General features: G+C 41.2%; 1 protein-coding gene across 2 annotated transcripts in view; it reads left to right on the top strand.

Moving 5' to 3' along the window:
* Ccdc170 (coiled-coil domain containing 170) overlaps positions 1-6547 on the top strand; it is a 77556-nt gene extending 71009 nt beyond the window's left edge. For both annotated transcript variants that reach the window (XM_046427433.2, XM_046427434.2), the window contains exons 10-11: positions 1473-1709; positions 3859-6547. In XM_046427433.2, the coding sequence (XP_046283389.1) occupies positions 1473-1709; positions 3859-4059 (438 nt within the window). In that variant the 3' untranslated portion in view covers positions 4060-6547. The remainder of the gene's footprint in view (positions 1-1472; positions 1710-3858) is intronic.
* The last annotated feature ends 20237 nt before the right edge of the window (positions 6548-26784 follow it).

Genomic DNA, 26784 nt, shown 5'->3' on the forward strand with positions numbered 1-26784 from the left:
ACTGTGAATTAGCATCCACATATTAGAGAAAACATTCGACCTTTGGTTAGTTGAAATTGGCTTATTTTGCTTAGCATGTTATTTTCCAACTCCATCCATTTACCAGTAAGTGCCATAATTTCATTCTTCTTCAAGACTGAGTGATAATCCATTGAGTGCATATACCTCATTTTCTTTACCATTCATCTGTTGAAGGACACCTAGGCGAGTGCTCTATGGCTGAGCCACAACCCCAGCCCAGGATGTGTATTTATTTTTAATGGTCATTTAAAAATACTTGTGTCTGTATAAAACTGCTTCAAATTCCTTAACTTGATAGTGGCAAAATAAGACATAAAATTCATCGTTTTAGTCATCACTATGTCTGCATTCCAGTGGCATCAACTACATTCACCATGTTGTGAAACCATCGTCTCTATCCATTTCCAGAACTTTCCCATCATCTCAAATGAAACTCTGTGCCCCTCAGATGATGGCTCACAGCTCCCCCATCCCCACCCCTGACAGCTTCTATTCTGTGTTCCATTCTGAAACAGCCTGGTCTAGGTACCTGCGATAAGTGGAATTATATACTATTTGTCCTTTTGGGCCTTAGCATGTTTTCAAAGTTCATCCACGTTGTAGCAAAGTCAGAATTTCATTCCTTTTTACTGGAATTCTTTTGTAAGAAGCTCTGGTGTAGCCTTGAATAATAAGCTAACACAGAAAATATGCCCTGAACTCTAGGATACTCTGTGTTTGGGCTTTAAGATCCTGGGACAGCTGGGCGCGGTGGCACTGCCTGTAATCCCAGCGACTTGTGGGGAGGCTGAGGCAGGAGGATCAAAAGTTCAAAGCCAGCCTCAGCAACTTAGTGAGGCCCTAAGCAACTTGGTGAGACCCTGTCTCAAGATAAAAAATTTTAAAAATGGGCTGGGAATGAAAGATCCTGGGACAACTCCTTGGTGGGACACACCACCCTCCCTCGGTCTGCAGAGGCCCCATTGCCACCTTCTGTGACTGGTACGCATTGTGCAGACAGAAGACGTTTCTGAATAATTCTGGTCTTGATTTTGCTCACAGTGATGCAGACTTGCCGAGGGGACCTTAGGTGGGGCTCCCTTGTAGGACACACAACTAGTGGACAGTTTGCTCTTCTAACGTTTATAGGGATGGTGGCCCACAGGTAGGGCCAGAAAGTGTAGGTTGCTTGAGAGCTTTACTATCTCAATCCAGAATCATGCTGTCTACAGTTTCATCTCATTGATTTTTCCAAATAAGGGCACTCCCGTGTTGTTTATAAGCTAGAACAGTCTTAAGTCATGTTCCTCCAACTCATAATATCCAGCAAAGTCCATGTCGCTGTTTAGGATAAATTCCTTTCTTTATTCATAAAAAGTTAAGTGAGCTCCATTGACTTCTGATTTATGTTGTTTGCACAGTTTTCCTAAATAAAAAAGAAAGAAACGATCAGCCTTCTTTTGTCTCTTTAGATTAAAACTTTGGAACAGACCAAAACCATCGAAGACTTAAATAAATCCAGAGACCAGCTGGAGAAGATGAAGGAGAAAGTGGAGAAGCAGCTCGCGTCGGTCAGGGCAGAACTGGACACGGCGGGGCGGGAGGCCGAGGAGGGTAAGGAAAGGGCCCGACACATGCTGGAAGCAGTGACCAGCGAGATGAAGACTCTGAAAAGATCTCTGGAGGATGCAGAAAAGAGAGAAAAGCAGGTAGGCACAACTGCGGCAGGGAAATCCTGTGGGGACACAGCGGGACAGTTCAGAGGCTTGACGGTGACTCACTGGGATGCTTCACAGACTGTCACCCTGGCGCAGGGGCCACGCTACTCTTCTCAGTGTGATTCCAATTTGGTGGTGTGTGCTCCAAAGACAGCGGTATTCACACGTTTCTTCAAAACCACTTTGTCAAGCTTTCTATATCATTGCAACCGATCCTCCTGCATCCTTTCGGCATCCCAATAACCATGATGAATTGTCATGATTTGCAGTTCACGGTGGCGTGGCAAGGTTTGTAGGAAATAAAGACAGGCTCTTATCACAGCAGTGACAAGCCGGTGAGAGCCCAGGTTCTGGTTGTGGCAAGGTCGTTTATTATGTCTGGTGATGACCTCTGGGCTCTGCACCCTTCAGGTCCCTGAACATTAGCAGGGCTTGGAAACCTGGGGGAGAGGCCTCATCTCTGGAAGAGATCAGTGGCAGGAAATAGCCTCCAGTCTCAAACAGTGGCACCCAGACTTGTGAGTCCACCAAGCACAGATGTAAGCCATAAAAATGAACTCATGGCTGGCTGGCTACAGGAGGAACATTTTATCTGGTGAGCACATCAGGTCAGGCATAAAGAAATATGTCCCGGGCAGCCTGACCCCCACTGCCTCTGGCTTTCATGTCACTCTCTTTCTGGAGCTCAAAAGGGCAGAGAGTGGACTCTGGTCCTAGGAGTTTTTTTTTTTTCTCCCCTGCTCTTTGGCTGCCTCTGCTTTGGCTCAGATGTCAGACAGTTTGGGAAAGCCAAACCGTGAGAGCAAATGGACTTGGGGGAAACATCCTGGGAATTAAGAGCTCTGATCACATTCAAAAGGGTGGAGGTTTGAGGAAAACCTTTTCATCTGGGAGAGAGGCCAGGGCCTCAGTCTGCTGAGGTGCTGTGTGCCCAGGCTGTAAACTGGGTGGCTGGTAAACAAGACTGTTCTTCCTCACAGTTCTGGAGGTTGGTCCAGGTGCCGGTACATGGAGCATCTGGTTCATAGACGGTGTCTTCTCTTTGTGTCCTCACATGGTAGAAGGGACAAAGTAGCTCTCTGGGGACTGTTTTATGAGGGCACTAATCCTGTCCTGGGGACTCTCATTGAAACCTAACTAACTCCCACCCAATTATCTCCACCTCCTGATACCATCACATTGGTGTGTTTCCATATGTGTGTGTGTGTGTGTGCACGTGCGCACGCACAAACAGTTCTACCATAACAGGTAGAGAGGACGTTGCATTTCCCAAATTGGACTCTGCATGGGAAGGTGGTTGGGAAGCAATGGGCCCAGGGCAGGCTGTATGGATGGCGTTTTTCTAATGTAACCCATTTTCTGGTTGGATCACAGCTTTTCTAAAATGGAAGGTAGCTTTAATGAGGTATTGTCCAGATAGCCCTCATTTACCTGCTTCTGCATTATCTTAGAACAAGAGAAAGCAGCCTAGGAGAATTTGAAGGGGTATAGGAAGCATATTTCAGCCATTGTTCCTGATCTCCCATTTTCCCTTTCTCAATGGACAAATAATCCCACACCAGTCCAGTGATATGTTTTGAGGTGGCAATCTCTGTGATGTGATATGATACTAATTTAGAAGCCCTCCTGCTTTCTTGCCATTTGTTCTTTTAGTTTAAGAAGTTCATTGTCCAGTTCACATTCCAATGCACAAACATTTATCATCCATTGACACTATGATACCAACATCTGTATATTTCCAGCTCTGTATTTCTACTGTGCAGAGCACATACATAATTATCATTTCATTTGTTCTGAATTTCAGAGCAAGTAAGTATATGGAGAAGAGAAAATGAAGCCTTAGGTCAGAGTCTCATTTATGGGTTCTCAACTGGAATTCTTGAGTAGCTAATCAATTTGCTCATCAGAAAAGTGGCTATGAGAATTGCTAAAGGGAGACCCTTGAAGAGACTTTAGAAGTAATTAGCAGGCAAGCCAACTTATTTTATAAGGCTAAAGGGGGTAGGTAATTGACCTACCTTGTGCAGACCTGAGTTTTCCAGGTTTTATTATTTATCTTTTTGCTTTTGGTTGCACTTGACCCAGCAACAGTGGAGACTTTTTGTTCTCCCAGTTAATGTGTTTCTGTTTGATGTTGCAGCTGGCGGACTTCAGGGAGGTAGTTTCCCAGATGCTGGGCTTGAACATGACCGCTCTTGCTCTTCCTGACTATGAGATCATCAAGTGTCTTGAAAGACTGATCCATTTACATCAGCATCGCCTTGTTTCCTGTGCCTGCCTCAAAGACATGACTTCTGGGCAAGACAGGCACCCGCAAGGGCACTTAAAACTTCTTCATTGAATGCTTGTCTCCAGAGGGAGGTGGAACTAAGACAGCACAATTCCTACTTTCACAAATTCCTCAAATCTGTGAGATGTGATCAGCGTGTGAATATGGTATGCTTTAATGGCCTAGCGAGGTTGCATCATTGGCAGAAAAGGCCTCAAAGGTGCCAGCCCTAGACAAATGTTTAGCACTGAAAACACCTATTATTCCACTTGCTAACACTTTGAGACTCAGAATTATTCCATTACATTGCAATCTAGACTGGGAAATGGGAGTAGAGAAATAACATTGATGGGGTATCTTTTTTCAGCTGGGGGTTCACTAGCCATTTTAATTCTCATAATAGCCATATGGAGAAGCTTTCTTAAAGAGGGCCTCTAGAGACTGCATGCAATGGCTTCTACTTTGGAGCCCCCTTTCTGCTGAGTCCCTGGAGAAGATCCCCATGAATGCAGTCATGGATGTGTGTGTGTGTGTGTGTGTGTGTGTGTGCGCATATGGGAGGGCTCTTTTTGTACATTTTCTCTGTTTTCCACACATAATTTTAATACATTTTATTTATCTTCTTTATAAATTTATTTTCTACATCATTCAAAGGTATTTTAAATAGTACTTAAAAACATAAATGTGTTTCTGTGATTGATTCATTATTAATTATATAACAAGATTCATGTAAGAGGCTAAAAATAGTCTATAGTGGGTAGTACTGTACTTTCTCAGTAGTATATGAAATTATACTTCATTTACCTAAATATGTTTACGTAGTATTTCTGCTGTATGACTCAGTATATATACAATAATGTTTAATATATAAGGAAACGTATTCAAACCTAAGCTTTAGAGACTTTTAGTGGAAAGGGTATATAGAATAAGAAAAAAGAAATCCTGACTATGCATATGGTTCATATAGTGGTTGGACAAATTGCAAACCTGCTAGTAAAGCCATTTCCTCCTTGTTACGATGGCATTGGCTGTGGCCTCTCCCTCGGTGGCCCTCATTCCAGAGTTGGCAAGCCAGCTTCATGTTTTTGTGTTCCATTTGTTGGTCTGTAATATCCATGGATATTTTATGTTGTCCAATAAAATGCATTAGATTGATGTGATTTTTTAGATGAGGCCTTAAAATATTTAAAACTACCTCTTCTACCAAATACACTTGAGTGAAATTGCTACTGGGGTATTCATTCTGGTCACTGAGACATCTAAGTATCTGCATAAAGTTCCTCAGGAGGAAAATGTGAACCCGATCTGTCTAAATTTCCAGTTTTACCTTATAGTCCATTTTACAGGGAGAAGAGTAAGCAACTCTATTCCCTGAAGAGCTGTTGGGGACTCTGTAGTACTGCTATGGTGAATGCTTGGGACACAGAAGTGGGGTCTAATTTTCACTGGGGCAGCAGTTCGTGGTAATGTAATCTATGACTTATACACCAGTGATAAGATAATACCTTATCTTATCCACGTTATTGCATTCTGCTCCAGGTTCTCATCAGCAAGTATAATCTGGGTACCTCTCTTTCCCCTCTATGTCTTCCATCCCATTACTCTATGTAGTATAAAAACCATTGCTCAATCAAAAGTACTCTACAATTTCATCTAACTCCAGTCAGTATGGCAATTATCAAGAATACAAGCAACAATAAGTGTTGTCGAGGATGTGGGGGAAAAGGTACACTCACATATTACTGGTGGGACTGCAAATTGGTGCAACCACTATGGAAAGCAGTATGAAGATTCTTCAGAAAACTTGGAATGGAGCCAGCATTTGACCCAGTTATTCCACTCTTTGGACTTAAAAGGACTTAAAATCAGCAAACTACGGTGACACAGCCATCAATGTTTATAGCAGGTTAATTCACAATTGCTAAACTATGGAACCAATCTGGCTGCTCTTCAACAGATGAATAGATAAAGAAAATGTGGTATATATATATATATATATACACACACACACCAAAAAAAAATGGAATATTACTCGGCCTTAAAGAAGAACGAAATTATAGCATTTGCAGGTAAATGTATGGAGCTGGAGAAATCATACTAAGCAAAATAAGCCAATCCCAAAGAACCAAAGGCCAAATGTTTTCTCTGATATGTGGATGCTAATTCACAATAAGCGGACAGGGCTAGGGAAGAGTAGAGGTACTTTGTATTGGGCAAAAGGGAGTGAAGGAAGGGGAGAGGTTATGGGGGTAGGAAGGATAGTAGAATGAATTGGACATTATTATCCTATGTGTATATATGATTACATGACTGGTGTGATTCTACACCAGGTACAGCCAGAAGAATGAGAAGTAATACTCTGTATATGTATGACGTGTCAAATGCATTCTACTGTCATGTATAACTAATTAGAACAAATTTTAAAAAACCGTTGCTCTTTGGAAGCTCCTGCTAACTGCTGTATAATTTTCATTTGTCTTTATTGTGTTACCTAGTAATATGCTGTCTATTCTTCCTACTTAAGATTTTTTAATAAAATGGTTCCAAAGTGTCTTCTCCACCCTGCTGAGTGCTGTCTTCATCCTGGGTGGCATTAATGTTCACAAGGTCACCTATGCAACATTGTATCTGTTGTTTCTGGGTCTTCTCAGCTCTCATATCTTTCCTTCCTGTTTAGTCAGCTCTTTCACTACTGTGACTAAATGACTTGACCAGAACAATTGTAGAGAAGGAAAGTTCATTTGAGGGCTCATGGTTTCAGAGGTCTCAGTCCATAGAAGGCTGGCTCCATTCCTTGGGGCCCATTGCTTCCTTGGAGCAGAACATCATGGTGGAAGAGCGTGGCAGAGGGAGGCAGCTCACATGAAGCAAAGAGAGAGAGAGAGATCTCTACTTGCCAAATACAAACATATTTCCCAACGCCCCGCCCCCTCCGCCACACCTCACCTGCCTTGCATCACCACTCCATTAATCCCATCAGGTGATCAATTCACTGATTGGGTTAAAGTTTTCATGACCTAATGGTTTTTTTCTCTGAACCTTCTTGCATTGTCTCACACGTGAGCTTTTGGGGGACACCACATCCAAACCATAACACCTCTTTTTGTTTTAGCCACTTACACCTTAGACTGCAGTATGTAGGAGTCAATGTAGACCACCTGAAGTTGAAATAGAACTTTGAGGACTCATTGGAAGGGTTCAGCTTCAGCTGGGTAGATTTAGGGATTCAAAATTTTTATCTAGATTCTTTTTGCTCCTCTTCACCTCTCATCTCTATCATTGGCTTGTCTTTTCACGTTGGTCTCATTTTCTCCATGCTGACAGGAAAGACGGGCTTTCCAACTGTGTCAGGTTTTTTTTTTGTCACTGTGGCAAAATACCTGAGGAAGAACACTTAAATGAGGGAATATTTATTGGCTCATAGTTCCACAGGTTTTGGTCCATGGTCCGCTGGCCCCATTGTTTTGGCCTGAGGGAAGGTGGAACATCATGGTGGAAGGGTGTGGTGAAGGAGACCTGCGCACCCCATGGCAGAGAGCAAGGGACTGGGGACAAAAGTACCCTTCTAGGAACGCCTCCAGTGACCTACTTCATCTAACTGAGCCTCACCTCCTAATAGCCCCTTCATCTATGAACTGATCAACAGATTTATCCATCAATGGGGTTAGAACCCTCGTGAGCCAATGTGCAGCACTTCTACACGTTGCTGCACTGGGGACCAAACTTTCAACACATGAGCTTTTGGGGACATTTTAGATCCAAACCATAATATTAATAATCCCTGAGCTGAGAAAAAGGACTTGTCTCCAAGCATCTGTGTGAGAAATCTTACAGAGGAGCCATCTCTTCTTGTCATGTAACCATCCCTGACCCAATCCCTGGAGCCAGGGGATGAACCCATCTGCCTACAACTCATGCCAACCCTCCAGTAAGGCTGGGCAGGGTGAGGTGTAGGATGAACTGTTCAACCAGGACCACCTGTAATGACAGATGTTGCCCGCGAGTGCACACGTGCACACACACAAACACACGCACACCCCACTCACATCAGAACCTCCCAGTGCCCTAGACCTCTCCAGCTCTGAAATCTTCAAAAAAATGTTGTTATTAACATGTATTAATTGTACACTTTAGTGGGATTCAATGTGACTTTTCCGACATTCCCACATATGCACACAGCATGCTGTGATTGAAATTGTAAGTTAAAATCTCCACCAACTTTGTTCATCCCAGACTTTTACGTCCCACTCCCACAAAGCTGTTCTGTGAGCCTTTGAGTTTCCTTGGTCCTCCTATTTTCTCCCTCCTTGCCCTGCCAATCTTCATTCCATCTGGAGCCACCTAGAGATGATGGCTCATTTCTTCAATCATTCTCTTCCTAATACCTTAAACTTTCTGTTCCCTGGCCTTTCTGTCCTCAACTTTGAAGTAATCCCAACTACCAATGTTTCTGCTGTTTTTCCTGCCCCCATCAAATGAGGCTGGAGAAAATCACATGAAATCACAGCTAAGTGGCATCCCAAATTCATGACCTTGAGCCCCACCGAGCCCTCTGTGCTGACTGGTAATACTGCCGTGTTTTCCTGGTTAGCTCTTACTGCCATTTTTCAAAACTACTATTGCAAATATTCTTCTCTTGCTCAAAGCTCTTATCCTCTCTCTTCCCTCTCAGTGGATAATCTCATCTGTGATTTCACTCAGTGAATAGAAGCCATTACGGGAATCACCTTCACTACCGCACCCTCATACAGCCTTCTGTGTCCACACCCATCCTCCCTCTTCCCCTCTCGGCTTATGTCTTCTGCCTGGGACTAGTTTCCCCAGCAACTTATCTCATCAATTATTTTTGTCTGTTTTCAATATTTTCATCCTTACCTTTGTTAGTAGCTTAATTCCATCAGCCTTAAAATATGTTCAAATCTCTCTTGTCTTGAAAAATCACTCCCTCTATTTATGACAATTCTTCAAGCCTTGCCTCCATTGTCTTCTTTGTAGTCAAGCCCCGTGAAATTGTCCATTACGTTTCTATCTTTCTGTCTCAACTCCCAATCATTACCTCCTCCCTGCAACCTGGCCCTGTCTCTGCTCTTTGGTTAACAAAGCTTTGCTTTTAAAGTGCTTGTCTAACTTGAACTTTCTGCAACATGTGGCCCTATAGACCATTTCCTTCTTGAAATATCCTTTTCCGTGGGTTTCCATGAAGTGACCTGCAACTTGTTTTTCTTCTACCTTTCTAGGTGCTTGAGTTAGATAAGTCTCAGTTTGTAAGAAACAGAAATGAAATGAGAGATTCATGTAAGGAAAAGTGGGTACACAGGTGAGTGAGAGCCTTGACTGCATAGTCAGAACTCAGTGGAGAGCAGTCGGACATCCCGGGAACAGAACTGGAGGGCCCCGTGCAGGGCCCAGGGTGACTCTTTGGAATCTCGTATCCACCCCACAGTGCCAGGTTTCCTTTGGTTCCTTGATGTGACTCAGCTTTCTGTCTCTGCTTTGACAGCTTCAGTACCCATTCCTGGTCCCATCCCCTGTGGTCATGGAGTGGGGTCTTGCTCGGGTCTGTTGGATGTGAATGTTTCATGGGTGCTTATTCTAGGCTTCCCTGTCTCACATTTCATATTCTTTTCAATGCATCAGCTTCATAACCTCAGGCAAGTTACTTATTTCTTTGTACCTTGGTTTCCTTATCTGTAAGACAGAGGTTAATTTTTTTTGGTGTCCCCCCAAAAGCTCCTGTGTTAATGCAGGAATGTTTAAAATGAAATGTGAATTGATTGGATTGTGGGAGTTGTAACCTCATCTGGGTGATCACTGCAGGCAGGGGGGGCATGGCTGGAGGAGGTGGGTCACCGGATGCATGCCCTGGAAGGCAGCATCTTCTCGGCAGCCCCTTCCCCTCCCTGACTTGGATTCCTGGGTGCCATGAAGGGAGCAGCTCTCCTCCATCATGCCCTTCCGCCAGGATGCTGTGCCTCACCTTGGACCCAGAGCACTGGACTCAGCACATGGACTGAAACTTTTGAGCCAAAATAAACTTTTCCACCTCTAAGTTGTTCTTGCTGGGTATTTTGGTCACAGAGATGAGAAGCTAACAACAGATGTTGAGGTCCTAAGTTTGAATTTCTGTGAACATTAACTCATTTGGAAATAAGGTCTTTGCAGATAAGCAAGTAAGATGAGGACATTATGGTGATTCCTAATCCAATAGGATGGGTGTCTTTATAAAGTGGAAATCTGGACACAGACATAGACACTTACTCAGGGAGAATGCCATGTGACGATGAAGGCAGATATCAGGGCAAGGAATCTAGAAGTCAGTGGAGGCAGATTGTCAACAAACCACCAGAAAATAGGAAAGAAGCCTGGAACAGATTCTCTCACGGTCCTCAGAAGGAACCAATCTGTGGACACCTTGATCTCTGACTTCTAGCCTCCTGAACTGTGGTTGAAGTCACTCAGTTTCTGGAATTCTGTTAGGGCAGCCCTACAATATGAGTACTCTACCTTATAAGCCTATTGCAAAAATTAAATAATATAAAGCATTTGGAAAATATCATAGCACATAATGGATACTCAACACATCCTAGCTAAGATGGTTGTTGTAAATATCACTAGCCAGGACCACCCATTCTTGTGGCTTTAATCATCACCCCTGTAATGATGGTGCTGACTTTTCTTTCTCGAGATGGTTTCTGTCCTAATCATCATGGTCAAGTGTGGGGTAGAATTGTGTGGAGGAGGCACAAGGAGAAACTGAACAAAACAGGCTTGGATCAAATATAGGCTCTGCTGAGTGCTTATCCTGAGTGTTTACTTCAGGATGACCGTGGGAATAACAGGAGTGTTTTGCTCATAGAGTCCTTGTGAGGGTTGACTTGATGTGTATAAGGTGTGCAGCCGAGATCCTGGACCATGCCAGAGCTCCATGGGTGTCATAATGTCTTACAGCTTCTCAACTTCAACATATGCAACATTGAGTTTATGTTTTCCATCATATTCTCTTTCTTTACCACCTGTATCCCACCATATGCTCTCCTGGGCTCCCTCCTCAGAGAGTGACTTGGCTTCTGCTCAACTGTCCAAGTCAGGATGGAGAGGAGACTGTGACTTCTTTATCACTTCCACATCTGATGAATCACAAAGCCCTGTCTAGTCCATCCCCTGCCTTCTCCCTCATCTACCCAAGTCTCTCCTTCCACTTTAAGGGCACTATGGTTTACACCCCCTTTTCTCTGCCCAACCTTGGGTGTTCCTGTATTGTCCCTTCCCTTCTCCACTGTGGTCAGAGTGATCATACCAACAGGACCCTGTGCTCCCTGCTCTATGCCTTTCTTTGATTCCTGCTGCCCTCTGGGTGAAGTTGGTCTTGTGGCACGGAGCACAGGGTTCTCACTCTCTCCTATCCTTGAGGAATGCCATACTTTATATAAAAGAACCTTGGAAATCCCTTCAGTGCTCTCTCACCTGCAGGGCTTTGCAGCTGCCTACCATTTGGACCGTCTCTTTGCTATCCTCATTCGAGTGATTCCTGCTTATTGTTTAGGACTCAGTTGGGATATCACCCAAGAACTTTCCCTGTGGTCCTAAAGTTGGGTTGGGTAACCCACTTATGGGTTTCCATGGTATCTTGTACATAATTTTACCAGCACTTTTTTTTTTCTTTTTTGGTAGCATCCCATTATGATAGAATTAATGGAACAAAGAAACACGGAGACTCAGACAAATCGAAGTTATAGCTACCTGGTCTCAAATCCAGGCCAATCTTACTTTGAAGTCCCCTTTATTCACACTTGGCCACACTACCTCCTGCAGGCGTGTTCATTATGTATCCAGGGCTTGGCCCGTGGTGGATGCTCTGTGGGTATTTGTTGATTGTATGGTCAAATTAGTTGATAGAATGGAGTTTGAATATACAGGTTGGTTGGATCCTCTCTTATCTACATTTCAGCTGTATACAGATTTGGATGGGTTCTTAATGCATAATGATTTGTGTAATTACTAAGTGGGCATATGATTATAAGGATGATAGCTTGCAGATGCATTCAGTTCTTATTTATAAAAATGTTTCATCTACACAATAATTTGGATATGGATGGCAAGCATGGTTATTTCTAGGAAATGGAAAGGGGGAGAGAGAGAGCAGAGAAGAGAGAGGAGAGAGAAGAAAGGAGGAGGGGGAGAAAGAAGAGGAGAAGGAGAAGGAAAGAGAAAATAGGAGAGGAGAGGTGTGGAGAATTGACAAAACTGAGACTAGGTCCCAGGTTTCCTAATTCCTGGTTCCATGAAATTTTCCTTTCACAAAGCTGCTCCCTTGCAACACTTTGAGTAACTTTATGAATAATTCTTGGCCTAGTAGAAAGTAGGGAAGAAGGTAGTACTGAAGAAAAAGATGCTGCTACTTCCCAAGTGGTAATGGTCAACAAATAAAAGTGGAGAGATTGCACCCACTACTGATCCAGAAATAGATTAGGGGACAAAACCCACACTCATGCTCTCTGGCTCCAGATTCACAAAGTTCAACTTGAGAAACATGCTTTCCTAGACTACTGCTAAGTGGAAAATGGATTTTATTGTAACTGTCCTGCTGAAAGTCATTTACACAAAGCATGCCTTTCCCACAGGCCTGGGCTGAATGTCTTCATGAGTTGTTTAGGAAATTGTGAGAACATGATACTGGCTAATGCTTCTCTGGGCTTTGGAGCGAATGCTATGGGTGCACCTCAGTTCCCTCCTTAGGACTGAAGCATTCGTTCTTTTCTTCCTACTTCTTTCTTTCTTTTTTATTTTATTTTTTTTCTTTTTGCTGTGCTGGGGCTTGAACTGAGGACCTTGCACCAACTAGGCAAGCTGAGCTACATCCCCAGCTCCAGAGCACTCATTCTCCAGCTACCCAGAGCTGCTGGCTCCTGTCAACACACAGCTGAGTCCTAAAGGGTCGTAGACCCTTCCTAAGGGCAACTCTCATCCAGGGACTGGCCAATGTAGGGACACACAGCCATAGCTGTCTTCCCTCCATGCAGGGCAGCTCCTAAGGGCCACCATCTCAGCTTCACATCCCTCCTCCCTCAGAAGATTGGCTGGGGCCTCTGTGGCCACTACATCATGGTGTGACTGCCCCCTCTGTCAATCCTGCTTCTCACTCTCTTACATGTTTTGCTCCTGAGTGTGCAATTCAATGACCCCTCTATGTCTGGATCTCTGTCCTGGAGTTTTCCAGGACACCTAACCTAAGTCAGCTTCATGAGCTTTCCCTGCAGTGAGTATTGACCATGTACCTTTCATCGTGCTCCTTGTCAATCAGTCAGTAACAAGTATTTTCTGATCACTTGGTGTTATAGTGCCCATAAAAGAACAAAAACAAAAGTATCTGGGACAAATTACTCATTTTTTTTTTGCTTCTTTTCTTAATTCTCCACGGGGATTCGTAACTAGGTTCCAGGAAAAGGTTGAGCACCAGAAAAAATATTTTATTAGCTTTACTTTCTAGGCAGTTGTAACAGATCACAGTACTGAGAGTGACATAAACAAGAAGGGATCTGTTGTAAGGTATTAAGTGGCTCACAGAATTGTCAGGACTGCAGAAATAAATGTGTTTGGAGTTTTCCACAGCAATTCTCAAAGGCATACCACGAACTAGACCACCACACTCTCTTCTAGTCAATGTTTGAGGGATGAGCTCTCTGTGCTGTTCCATTCCATGAAGAAGAATTGTTGAATTGACCCACTAAGTTGACTTCACTGACCAATTAATGAATGGCAAATGGTAGTTTGAAAAAAATACTTGATTAAAGGAGGAGAGAAATGGCTGTTGATTGCCAATCACCAGAAAGCTGGGGGATCCATCATCGTGTTGATACTACCAGGGTCTGAAGCTAGGGCTCTCGGGGGTCTCCCTTTCAGCTGCTAGTTCCAGAACCTCACTGCACCTGCTGTTATCTGGACCAGGAAGTGCATGCCTTGTACCCTGCCCCTCAGGACCCCTGGACCTAGTGATTGCTGGAACCTTTGCTAATGGGACCACAGAGGACCCAAAGCCTCCACCACATGCTTGCCAGCAGTAACAGCTGTGACAGGAGGTGGTGTGATCACCACCGTCTTGCAGATCTCACACTTAGGCATCTGATTGGCTAAACTCACTTTACATCTGGAATCTGTTCTTAAGGGACTCCAGGAAATATAATATTTAACTTGTCAATGTCAGAGATATAGAAAGGCATGCTAGAAGCATGTTTTTCAAACCTTTTGACATGCTTGATTGTCAAATTCATTTTACTCACAGATACACATAGTCACAGATATGTCTGCCTGAAATAAAAGATTTATAAGAAAAATGTGACGCATCCTGATGGTTTCTATTCTAGTCTGTGTTGCGCAGGGCTCTGCTGTTCTATGCTATTCCATTCCATTAAGCCATGTTGGTCTTGACTCACTAAGTTGATTTCATGACCCACTAATGGATGGCAACTGGCAGTTTGAAAAAAAAATACTTCTCTACAAGAGGAGAGAAATGGATGTTGAGTGCCAATCACAATATTCACCATTCTATGCTGTTCTTTCCCCTGTCCCTGAATTAACAGAAAAGGATTTAAGGCTATTTACAGAAGGGACTTAGTAATAGGATACAGTATACAGTGGACTGAGGACCAGCAGAGTGGCTGAGTGGCTTGTCCTTGGAACAGCAGTTTCTCCATTTGTAAATGAGAGCATTGCAATAGTTCTGGGTTGTAACAACCCAATTGTCACTTGCCTAGAAGAAAAACTGAGGAAAAGTGATCAGTGCCTTGTGATTTTAAGGACAGCGTGGATTAATCTCACAAGGCTGTCTCAACAACAAAAAAAATGTGCTTGTGGATTAACATGTGTACTCTTAAAAAGTAGTACTTTAAGTACTGGCTTTAGTCCAGTTCCTGGTTTTGCATGTAGGTGTAAATCCTAATGATCAATTCTAAGAACACGGCAGTATGTATCAAATGTGAATTGGATGGTTGGTTCACTTGCCCCAGGTTTGAAAATCGACAGTTAATTTTGCTGTTAAGGTTTGTAAAGAAATTAATCCCTTAATGTAGAGCTTTCAGGTAAAATCTTATACTTGCCAGTGATTGAGGCTTTCAATAGGAACTTTTTCTAATCTGGTGTAGGTTTGAAGGTAATTTGTTTTGAAAAAGAGAAACCAATCAAAAAGGGAGAAGAAAATTAAAGTTTACCAAATGCTTATTCTGTGCCAAATGGGGTACCAATCATTTCCACATACAACAACTCATATATGCCTCATGATAATTTTTTTAGCTATTTGTTTTTGTTTTTGTTGCAGTGCTGGGAATTGAACCCAGGGTCTCACACATGCTAGGCAAGTATTCTACCACTGAGCCACACTCTAGTTCCTCACAATATTTTATTTATTTATTTATTTTGTTACCAGGGATTGAACCCAGGGGTGCTTAAACACTGAGCCACATCTCCAGCCCTTTTAAATATTTTATTTACAGACAGGTTCATACTAAGTTGGTTAGGGTCTCATTAAGTTGCTGAGGCTGCCTTTGAACTTGCAATCCTCCTGCCTCAGCCTCCCAAGCCACTGGGATTACAGGCGTGCCCTACCACACCCAGACCTCACAATAATTTAAAGGAAGAATTTGATCATGACTTTTACATGTGAGAAAAAGAAGCTTAAAGTGATTTAAAGGGACTGAACCAAGGTCATTAATCTAGAAAGTGGTAGAATGTGGAATTTACACTCAGTTCTGGGTGATTTCATAGCTCATGCTTTGTGGTTACAAGTGAAAAAGAATTCTCAAAACAGACTTGATTGGCAAGACTAAAATTATTATGTTCTGGAAAATGAAACATTCTTATGGGCATTTAAGCTACTCGTTTCGTGTAAAATCTTCCTAAGCTGTATTTTGCTCTTTATAAGACCTAGATATCTTAAGTGCAATAGAGAATTGGAAAAGATAATTTGCTGGGATAATTTTAGTTTTATATCTTTCATGGTTTTCCTGTGGATTGAATGTTAGTGCCTCTCCAAGACCATAGGTTGAAGCCTTAACCCCCAGCACGATGGCATTTGAAGGTGTCGCCTTCATGAGGTGAGGAGGTTTAGATGAGGTCATGAGGGTGGAGTGGTTCATGATGGGACTGGCGTGAGAAGTAAATTGCTGCTGGCTGAGTCTTCCTAGTCTATGCCATTTTGTTATGGCACTTTGAGTTGACTAAAGCAGTATGTAACAAAATATTCCCCTGAGTGCCTCCACTGTGTGAGCTTAACCCAGCCACCTGTGGTATATGTATGTGGCCCTTGCATATGGTGGTGGCAATGTGAAGAATGCCAAGCTTGCAAAATTTGTGAAACAATCTACAAAGTGCATTTGCTTCTCATAATGTTTGTTTTTGCATTTTTCTTTTTTAGCAAAACATTTTAAAAAATTAAGTAAAATATTAGATTAAAAAGAGCACAATTTGGTGTGACGCTTTGCCTATGTGATCTGATTTTATTAACCTCAGGACAGAGACAAAGCTAGGCACAAACAAGTAACTTATTTAAAATATTCCTTGGGTTATTTCTTATGTGTAAATCAATATGAGATCCACACAATTCTGCGAGTCCTCAGAAGCTGGCCACTACGTCTTCCACAGAGAAGATAAAACCCCACATACGCTTCTCTCAGCATGTGATGGGTTGTAAGGAAAAGGCAGAGCTTCCAAAGAAGTTCTGAGAAACACTAAATCCTCATCTTGATAACCAGAGTTACTATTTATTTATGTGCCAGAGACTGTGTTGAGCTTTTTGTAAACCCTTTGTAAATTAATCTTCCCTAAACTGCACAGTGTGATCAATCTATGTTCAATCTCATTTAAGCCAAAGGATGAGTCTAGATGAGAGCAGTTACTGGTGTCCAACCCCATGCTGGCTGATCTGATCTGAAGGCTCTTGCTCCTGTACTGTTCCACCTCTTCTTAAAACCAGATTTAAAGATAGGGAGCTAGTGTAGGTAGGTAAATCAGGTCTGATGGAGGAAATGGAGTTAGACTGGAGTCTGGGAAATTGGAAACAGCCCCTGGGAGAAGAGCCCTTTGATACTCCTCCTCCCAAAAAATTGTTAATTAAGCAACTCCTGAGCAGACAGGGAGCTGCTCATCATCCCCCACTGGGCTGCCCTCCCTTCCAGCCTAGCACCCCATCGAGGCCCTTCCAGACCACCTGCTCACCCTCTGGCCATTCCATGGACATCCCCCAGTTACTAGGCAGGATGAGGGGCAACGAACAAGGGATAAGAATGCAGGAGAACAAGGGAAAATTTAGACATATAGAAGGGACAGGACTTCCTCATCCCACAGATTCCGTTTTTGGGTTTCCTTCTTTCACCCGGGAGAAGTCTCTTCTACTGTCCTTTAATAAAGCTTCTTACTTTCTACTGGAGGCTTGTCTTGTCGTGCTTCTCTGGTGTTATACTTCAACATTGGAGGAAGCAGGACTCGTCACAGTAACTGGTAACCGGCGGTACCACTCTTTTGGAGAGCCTAGGGTGCAGGCCCTGGTGTGGATGCCTGGCCAGTGCCTGGCACTGTCCTATGTGAGTGTGGGAACCGTGTGGATGCACAGGTGTCAGCCAGGTTGACAGGTTGACAGGTTGACAGGAGGAGCGATGTCCCTAGCAGACAGCTTGGTGTTCTGGGAGCCCTCTGTGACTCCCTGGGTTGGGACTCAGGCTGATTGTTTTCAGCTGGATGTTAGAGGTAAATTTTGAAAGCCACACCATTTTCACTAACCTGGCACCTCTGGACCATTCTGTTTAGGGATCTGATAACCTGGGAATTAAGAGCACAGTTTGGATTATACTGCTGAACTTTAATCTGAACCCACCTTTTGCTGTTTGCGTGTATCTCTGGACATTGGTTTTCTCATCTATAAAATGAGGATCAGTAATGGTCCCCATCGCCTACATGAAATGTTTAGTGCATGGCCTGCCTTACTATTATTGTCAACAGATATTAGCTATTACTGATATTAAGCCATTAATATGTCCAATATAATATTTGCATATTTAAGGAGTTTGCTGCTGAATTAAATGACTGTAATCAGATACAGGGCTTCCTTCCACCCTCTAGGGTCAAGTGGATTGTTCCCAAGGACTCACCTCCTGGTACTGATGCCTGGTGTAATTCTTCCCCAATCCAGTGACTCGGGGCTTGGCACTGTGACTTGCTTGGCCATGGGACTCCAGCAAGTGTGCTGTAGGCAGAGATGTGGTCAGCACTTATACCCTGGGACTTGCCCACTTGGAACCCAGAGGTGGTGCAAGAAAAGCAAACCAAGCCAGTCTATTTGGAGAGAGACCATAAGGCCATACAAAAAGAGGTTCATCCATGCCAATGCCACAGTTGAACTTGACCCTAAGTCCGTTTTCCAGCTGAATGCAACCCCAGAGATGACTCCAGTTATGAGCAGAAGAACTGCCAAGTCAAATCACAGAATCATGAGAAACAATAAATCATAGTTGTTTTAAGCCACTGTTCTTTTTTTTTTTTTTTGGCGGGGGGCAGTTTTATATGTAGCAACAGATGGTCGAAGCACCCTTTGTGTTGTCTGCATAATACTGTGAAACACAACCTTGTACCAAAGCCAAACTAATTAAAAAAAAAAAAAGCACAATTTCCACCCTCTCAATGGCAAATGGATAACTGTGGGAAAAGAGAAGAGCTTTCAAAGAGCTCAGAGTAGTCATCTGCATTATCACTCCACGTTTTGGGGCCAAGCCTCCATTGAAGGCACCCAGGGCATTGCCAGGACTCCATCCTGATGCGAAACCCAGCACTAGGACTGTTGGCTTGTAGGAAATAAGAAAGAAACCACAGGCACTCCAGTGACCTGGCCACAATAAATGCAACCCACATTTCCATTTTCCTACAAAACCAGTGTTTACAACAGAAAAACAGGGCAATTTATATTTTCAGAAACAAACGTTTTATTTGGAAAATGTCAATGCCAGTTGTACCCTGATGTTGTTTTTCTAAAACATGTAGTTAGTAAGAAGAGTAGGGTAGGGATTTGGGTTATTTTAAGAGTGCTCTAAGAAGTTGGCTAAACAGCATTGAACATTATTGTATTTGAAGGGGCATGGGCCTGTCAGCAACATATTCTTGACTTAAGTACCTGCACCAACACTGCCACCTCCACTGACTCAGCTTCTCTTTCCTGCATTACTTTTTGCTCATTGTGTTAGATGAAGTGAATTGGTTGATGTGTATATTGGAGAGGATTATAAATCTTTAGGGGAAAAATTTAATCTATTACTAGGAGGATAGAAAAATAAAGCAAAAAATCAATTTTGAACAAGCAAGTTTGAAAAGTAGACTTTATTGTTATTTTGAGGGGTAGTTTTGGGTTCACAGAAAATTAAGTGAAAAGGTACCAAGATTTCTTACATCCTCTCTCCCCACCCACATAGGCATGGACTCCTGCACTTCAACATCTTGCAACAGAGTGAGACATTTGTTACAAAGGATGAATCTCTAATGACACATCGTTATCACCCCAAATCCATAGTTTGTATTTGGGCTTGGTGTTGCATAGTCTATGGGTTTTGACAAATGTATAATGCCACATGCCATCATTATAGTAACATTCAGAGTAGCTTCACTGCCCTAAAAATCCTATGTGCTCTATCTATTCATTTCTCCCTCTCAGCTCACCCCTGGCAACCACTGATTTTTTTTTTTTACTGTTTCCATAGTTCTGCTTTTTCCAAAATGTTAGATAGTTGGAATCATATAGTACATAGCTTTTCCAGATTGGCTTCTTTCACTTAGTTATATGTATTCAAGGTTTTTCCATGTCTTTGCATAGCTTGATAGTTCATTCTTTTTAGTACAGAATAATATTTCGTTGCCTGGATGTACCACAGTTAATTTACACATTTGCTTCCAAATTTCACCAATTATGAATAAAGCTGCTATGAATATTTGTGGGTTTTTTCTTTTGTGGACATAAGTTTTCAACCCATTTGAGCATACACCAAGGAGCTTGCTGGATCCTCTGGTAAATTTTGTAAGAAACTATGAATCTGTCTTCCAGTGGGACATCCCCACCAGCAATGAAGGAAACTTCTTATTGTTCCTCATCCTCCCCAGAATTGGGTGGTATTTTGGATTTGGCCCTTGTAACATGTAATGGTATCTCATTGTTGTTTTAATTTGCAATTCCCTGATGTCACATGGTGTTGAGCATCTTTCCATAAGCTTATTTGACATCTGTGTATTTTCTTTGGTGAGGCATCTGTTTGGATATTTTGCTTACTTTTTAATTGGATTGTTCATTTTCTTATTGTGGACTTTTGAAAGTTCTTTGTGTATTTTGGATAGCAGTCCATTATCAGATATGTCTTTTGCAAATATTTTCTCTTAGAACAGTTTTATAAAGGTAATAATGTTGAGAGTTTTAAATTAATCTAAGCATTGTGTAAACAAAATGATTATTAAAAGAACAAATAGAAATATATTAGCTATCATTATCAAATTTAGGAAAAACATTGATAAGATGTTGATTCTACATATCTAATCATTCTATATAAGGGAGAGAATGTATTAAAATCTGAGTATCAAAAATATAATTGAGAAAATCTTCAAGATGTAGACAATCTAATAAAGACTGAAAAATAGTGGAGATCCGTAGAAAAAACAGGTTTGTTAATATTTTTCTGTTGTTTTCCTTCTTTCTCACTATATTATCATTATTCATGTCTGTCTTCCTTGTTAGGCTGTGGGCTCCTGAGATACAATATGGCCCCAATATTTTAGTATTTGCTGCATATTTGATGAGACAGAATAGACCCTTAATGAATGTTTCTTGAATGAATAAATATAATTGTACCTTGATTTCTGCAGGAGATTGGTTCTAAGAACCCTCGTGGATACAAGAATCTGCGGTGCTCATGTTGTGTATATATAATGGCATATATTTGCATATAAACTCCATACCTGCTCCTGTATATTTTAAATTATAATCTAGTTTACTTATAATTCCTAGTGAATGTAAATGCTATGTAAATAGATGTCCTACTGTGTTGTTTGGAGAATCATAACAAGAAAAAAGTATATATACACGTTTAGTACAAATGCAATTTTTTTCAAGTATTTTCAATCCATGGTTGAATCCATGAATTCCGAACCCACCAACATGGAGAGAAACTGCATAAGATTGCATGTTCAGTAATTTAAAAATATTGTAAAGTTTCCATGGAATTGGATCTGTCAGAACCAATCCAAAGTGTTATTTGATGAATGGCTTGCAGCACTGACGCATTTGGAGGCCCTACTATATAGGGGTCAAGAGCTGGGTTTTGAAACCAGGGCCATCTAACTTTGAGTCCTGATTCACCAGTTCCAAGCTGTGTGATCTTGGACAAAGTCTCTTTCTAATTCTTTATTCCTCTGTAGTAAAATGGGATTGAAAGGAATTAGCTTATCTCAGGGGTAATAGTGGGAATTCAATAAGAACATGGGTGCAAAGTGCCTGGCAGTCACTATTATGTCAAGCAAATCAACTAACCTGATTTCATAAACAATACAGTGGTATGTACAAAGCCAAGGGAGGAATGTCAGGTCCCCCAGAAGAGCAAGGCTAACCCCAGAGGCATGGTTAGAAGGAGAGGATGGTGCTAGGAGACAGGAGAGGAGAGAGGAGGAGAGAGCGGGTAGGGAGGGAGGGAGACAGCCTTGTCTTGGCGCAAGGTGTACCAGGCTAAGGTGCACCAGGCTAAGTTTCTGCTGAAGTTCTATCTTCACACTGTGGTTGGCCTTGGACCAAGGATGCTTATGCTTAAGGGTCCTTGTGGGGCATCTTCTGACAACACTCATGTCAAGGCCGAGTACAGGGCTAAGATCATGAGCTGGAGTCAATCTCAGGTGGCCATCACCTGACAATGACCACCTAGTCCTCACAGATCCTGCGTGAGGCTCCTGATGAGCCTAAGTCACCAACTCCTGGGGTTCAGATAGATTCACAGCAAACTGATCTCTTACTTTACTGTCTACAACCATAATATTCCAAACACTGAGAAAACATCGTTGTCTGCGTGATTACTAAATCCTATTCCACAGTTTGCTCTGTGATTTCATGTGGAAGAGAATGCAAGGGTGACAGGATGGCAAAGCACGGACTTTCGCTGCCACTAGGAATTGATGTGCAGCTCGTAGTATAAAGATTTACCTGGGGGAGATATTAGGAGCAGATGGATAATTATGGGCAGATAAATAAATGATCTTATTTCAGTAAACGAGTTCCATAAAAGTAAGGCGGATTAAGTGGAAAAGAATTGGCTTATGGCATGGGTAAGGTTCTTTTGGTCTAACCTTGATATTTATGGAATGTTTTATTGAAGTATGAGCCCCAAGGGCAGAAGCACCTACCACATTCAAAGAATGACAGCGTGGTTCTCACGAATCACGACCTGTCAGCTCCTTTGTAAAACCTGTTCTGAAAACACGGTGGGTTTTTCTATCTGATGCTAGTTTGGGTCACAATGATGGCAAATTACAAACTATACAGTAATGAATACTTTGATACATCTAGACAACTATTAAATATACATAGGTGTCTTTCTTCTTATCTGTTTGTCTATCATCTCTTTCCCTACATCCTTTCTCCCTATTCATTTGTCTACCCACCCATATCCATTTAGCTATCACCCATCTGTCTATCTACCTACCTACTTATCTTTCAGTGTAAGCCCTCTCTCTCTCCTCTTCTCTCTCTCTTTCTTTCTTGATGAGGGTCTTGCTATGTTGTACAGCCTGGTCTCAAACTTGTGATCCTCCTGCCTCAGCCTCCCAAGTAGCTGGGACTACAGGTGTGTGCCACTGTGCCCTGTATGGGATGGATTCTTTTCTGATAATAACAAAGTGTTCTTTTGAATGAGTAGAAACAGAACTCCTAATTACAACCTTGATTTTTGAAGGCAATTCTAGACCCTGCATACCTAAATCATGCGTAGTGTTTATGGAGTCTCAAATATTGCCCAATAGTCCATGGGAAGAAAGACTGGAATTGCTACCACTTGAATTTTTTAAAAATGTGTTTTTTTTAATGGAAATAATATATGAATAGGTTCTTGTTGTATTACCAAAAATTCAGAAAGAGATAAAATTCCCTTTACCACTCTTACTCCATTTCCCCATCCCAATACCACCATTGATATCAGTTTTCCAAACTCATAAAAATATGTGTGGGGGGTGGGAGTCTTTGGTTTCTTTTCCTCTTCTTCTAAGGATGCAGATACTATCAGATCAAGGCCCCATTTTTATGCTTCATTTAACCTCAATTACCTCCCTAAATCCCACATCTCTAAATACAGGCACATGGGAGGTAAGGGCTTCATCATAATGAATTTTGAAGGGACACAACTCAGTCTACAGCAAGCACATAATAGGATGTCTTGGGGATCATTCTGTGTGTATGTAGCTATGGTTCAGAAAAGACATACTCACCCTGGAGGTACCACCAGGGTTCAGTCTACCATCTTGTTTCTCTCCTACTTAATTTGATGGATGACATGAAAATCTGTTCTAATGGTCATAAAAGTTTTTCAGAATCAAAAGAAAAATTATTGGAAAAGTCTAATCCTGTGAGTTATGGATACAAGGTTTCCTCTATTTCATTTTGACCATGTAATTTTCAAAAGTAACATGTCAATTTAACAAGTATTTGTTGAGTGCCTTCTATATACAAGGCACTGTGGTAGGTTTTGACAATACAATAGTGAATAAGACTCTCTCAGCCTTCCGGGAACTCTTTGTGGACTCCAGGAATGTGAGAACACAGTGAGAACTTGCTATCACTCAGTGTGCTATTACTACTAGCCAATATTTGTGCAGCAATTTACAGTTTACAAGGTACTTTTGGGGGGCCTAATAGTGGGGATTGAATCCAGGGTGCTTTATCAATGAGCTACACCCCAAGTCCTTTCCATTTTTGAGATGGGATCGTGCTAAGTTGCTGAGGATATCACTAAGATGCTGAGGCTAGTCTTGGACTTGTGATCCTTTGGCCTCAGACTCTTGAGCCGCTGAGATTATAGGTGTGCACCACTGCACCCAGCTACAAGGTACTTTTTAATACAAAGAATGGTTGATTTTAATTACATATCATTGTATCATTTTACTAAGAGAAAACTATCATGTTTCCCTCCAAAGTGCCAAAATATTGAGAGAGCATTACAAAAATTCTTATTGAGGAGCATTACAAAAATTCTTATTTGATAATCTAAATGAGATAATGCTGTTACATTTAGGTTTTGATAAAAAAGAAAAGTTCAAAGATTGAGTTGGTTGTACCACCTCTGAATCCCAGCACACAAGGAAGTGCTCCTGCATTAGGTTCTTGAGAAGTTAAGCCCAGGAACTGAGGATGCCGTCTGCCTGTGGAGAGTTGAGAACAGGAGGTCCTGGGCTGTAAAGTAACTGTGTCTTCCTAATGCAGCGTGCCTGGGTGATGCCACCAACGAAGCTCTAGTGTGATGGGGTATTCTATGGGGCAGAGAAGGATCAGCTGTGGGTTTCTGGTATCCAAGACTCTCTTCCTTCACACATGCACTCACAAGTTGCATTGAAATAAAAAAGGTCAAATACCTTGGAAAAGTTTGTTGACTTAAAAATGTAACAGAGGATGGGGTGGTAGAACCTACTATGCTCAAGGCCCTGGCACTGCAAAGCAAAATAAAACAAAGATAACAAACACCAAAGAACACAAAAAGGCAAACTTTATTAGTAATTATTCATATTTAAAATTCTAGGTCATGTTAGCACAAGGGAGTTTGTGATGATATGAGAGAGGCAACAAGATGTGAGATTACACTCAATTCTTGACTTGTTTAGGGGGAACATATAGACAAAAACTTAAAAATAAGGAAGAATTAAAAAGAAAAAGAAATGCTGAATAATCTGATGACTCTTATAATAACATTATAAGAGTAAAATAAGAGTAGAAAGATGTGGAAACATATCATTAACTATAATAACTGCAAAAATATTAAACTTGCCAACTGAAAGAAACTACCAAATTAGATTTTAAAAATCCAGATATATGCCTTTCATATGATCATACCTGGAGCATAAAGACACAAGAAACCAGAAAATTAAAGTGTAGAAGAAATGAACAAAAGAGAAGCTAACGAAAAGCTCATATAGTTCTATAAAGATGAGACAAAGCTTATTTTTATATAGAAAGCATTTATTAATTCATATATGAGATTATTCATCAACTCACCAAGAATACATATCAATTCTAAAGTTGATTAAACTGCCTCAAAACATATAAAACAAAAATTGAGAGAATTATAGAGTCAGATAAGGGTTGAAAAGAAGAAATAAAACTTTATTTTAGGGTTATATACTTCTTTACATAGAAAACTCTAGAATTCAGACAAATTATTAGAAATAATAGGACAGCTTAACAATATGGCTCTATATAAAATTAATGTACAAGAACCAATGTTGCTGGCAAAAAGACCTGGAAAAAAGACACTGTTTATGGATACATTAAAGAATATCAAGAACCTAAGAATAAATCCAGCATAAAATGTGGAAAGACTTCTTAGAAGAAAATAATCATAAAATTTTGTTGAGGGATATTGGAGAAGATCTAAATAAACAAGGTTATATTATATTTATAGATAAGAAGTCTTAACATATGGAAGATTTCAGTTCTCTCCAAATTGGTCTATAGTTTCAATGGGAATCTAGTACAAATTCCAACATATTTTTTATGACACTTGATAAACTGATTCTTAAGTTTTCATGAAAAAAGTAAAGAGCTAAGAGAAGCTAAAACACTTCTAAGGAAGAAAAGTAGATAGATCTGGCTCTGTCAGATATTAGCATTTATTCTGAGCCTATCAAAATTAGGACAGTTTGGCCCCGATATATAAACAAATTGATCAATAGAAATAAGTTTGAGAGACCATGAAAGCAAAGTTTGATCTGTACCAAAGGTGAATGCTAGATTATGAGGGCAAGGAATGATCATTCTAGAAATGCAACTGAGTTTCCTATATGGAAAAAAGATAAAATTGAAAATTGGATTCTTATCTCACATCACATACAAAAACTCAACTCCAGATTTCTCAAGGACTTAGATGTCAAAAATCAAAATTTAGGAGTTGTGGCTCAGCAGTAGAGCGCTTGCCTAGCACATGCGGGGCCCTGGGTTTGATCCTCAGCACCACATATAAATCTATAAAATAAAGGTATTGTGTCCAACTACAACTAAAAAATAAATATTAAAAAAATAAAAATTTAAAACTCTTTACAGAATATTGAATGATTACATATTGGACTTTAGGTAGGGATCAGTATTTTTCTTTTTTAAGTGCTAACCTTAAAAGAAAAGACCATCACTATTACTAATTTTTTAAAAGGTCTTTGCTAATTTGAAGAGTAAAAATTATACCAAACTCAGAAATTTATATTTCTGTTATTAATGTGAAGTTGAATTTTTTTCATGTTCTTTTTTAAAAAATATTTTTAGTTGTTAATAGACCTTTATTTTATTTATTTGTATGTGGTGCTGAGAATTGAACCCAGTGCCTCACACATGCCAGGCAAGTGTGCTACCGCTGAGCCACAGCCCCAGTCCTCATGGTATTTTTTTTCTTTTGAAATATTTATTTTTTAGTTGTAGCCGGACACAATACCTTTATTTTATTTATTCTTTTTTTTTTGTGGTGCTGAGGATTGAACCCAGGGCCTCGCACATGCTACGCCAGTGCTCTACTGTTGAGCCACAACTTAGCCCCTCATGTTCTT

The sequence above is a fragment of the Marmota monax genome, unplaced genomic scaffold (assembly GCF_021218885.2).
Source record: "Marmota monax isolate L192 unplaced genomic scaffold, Marmota_monax_Labrador192_F-V1.1 WCK01_AAM20220418_F8-fsc00114, whole genome shotgun sequence".
NCBI lineage: Eukaryota > Metazoa > Chordata > Mammalia > Rodentia > Sciuridae > Marmota > Marmota monax.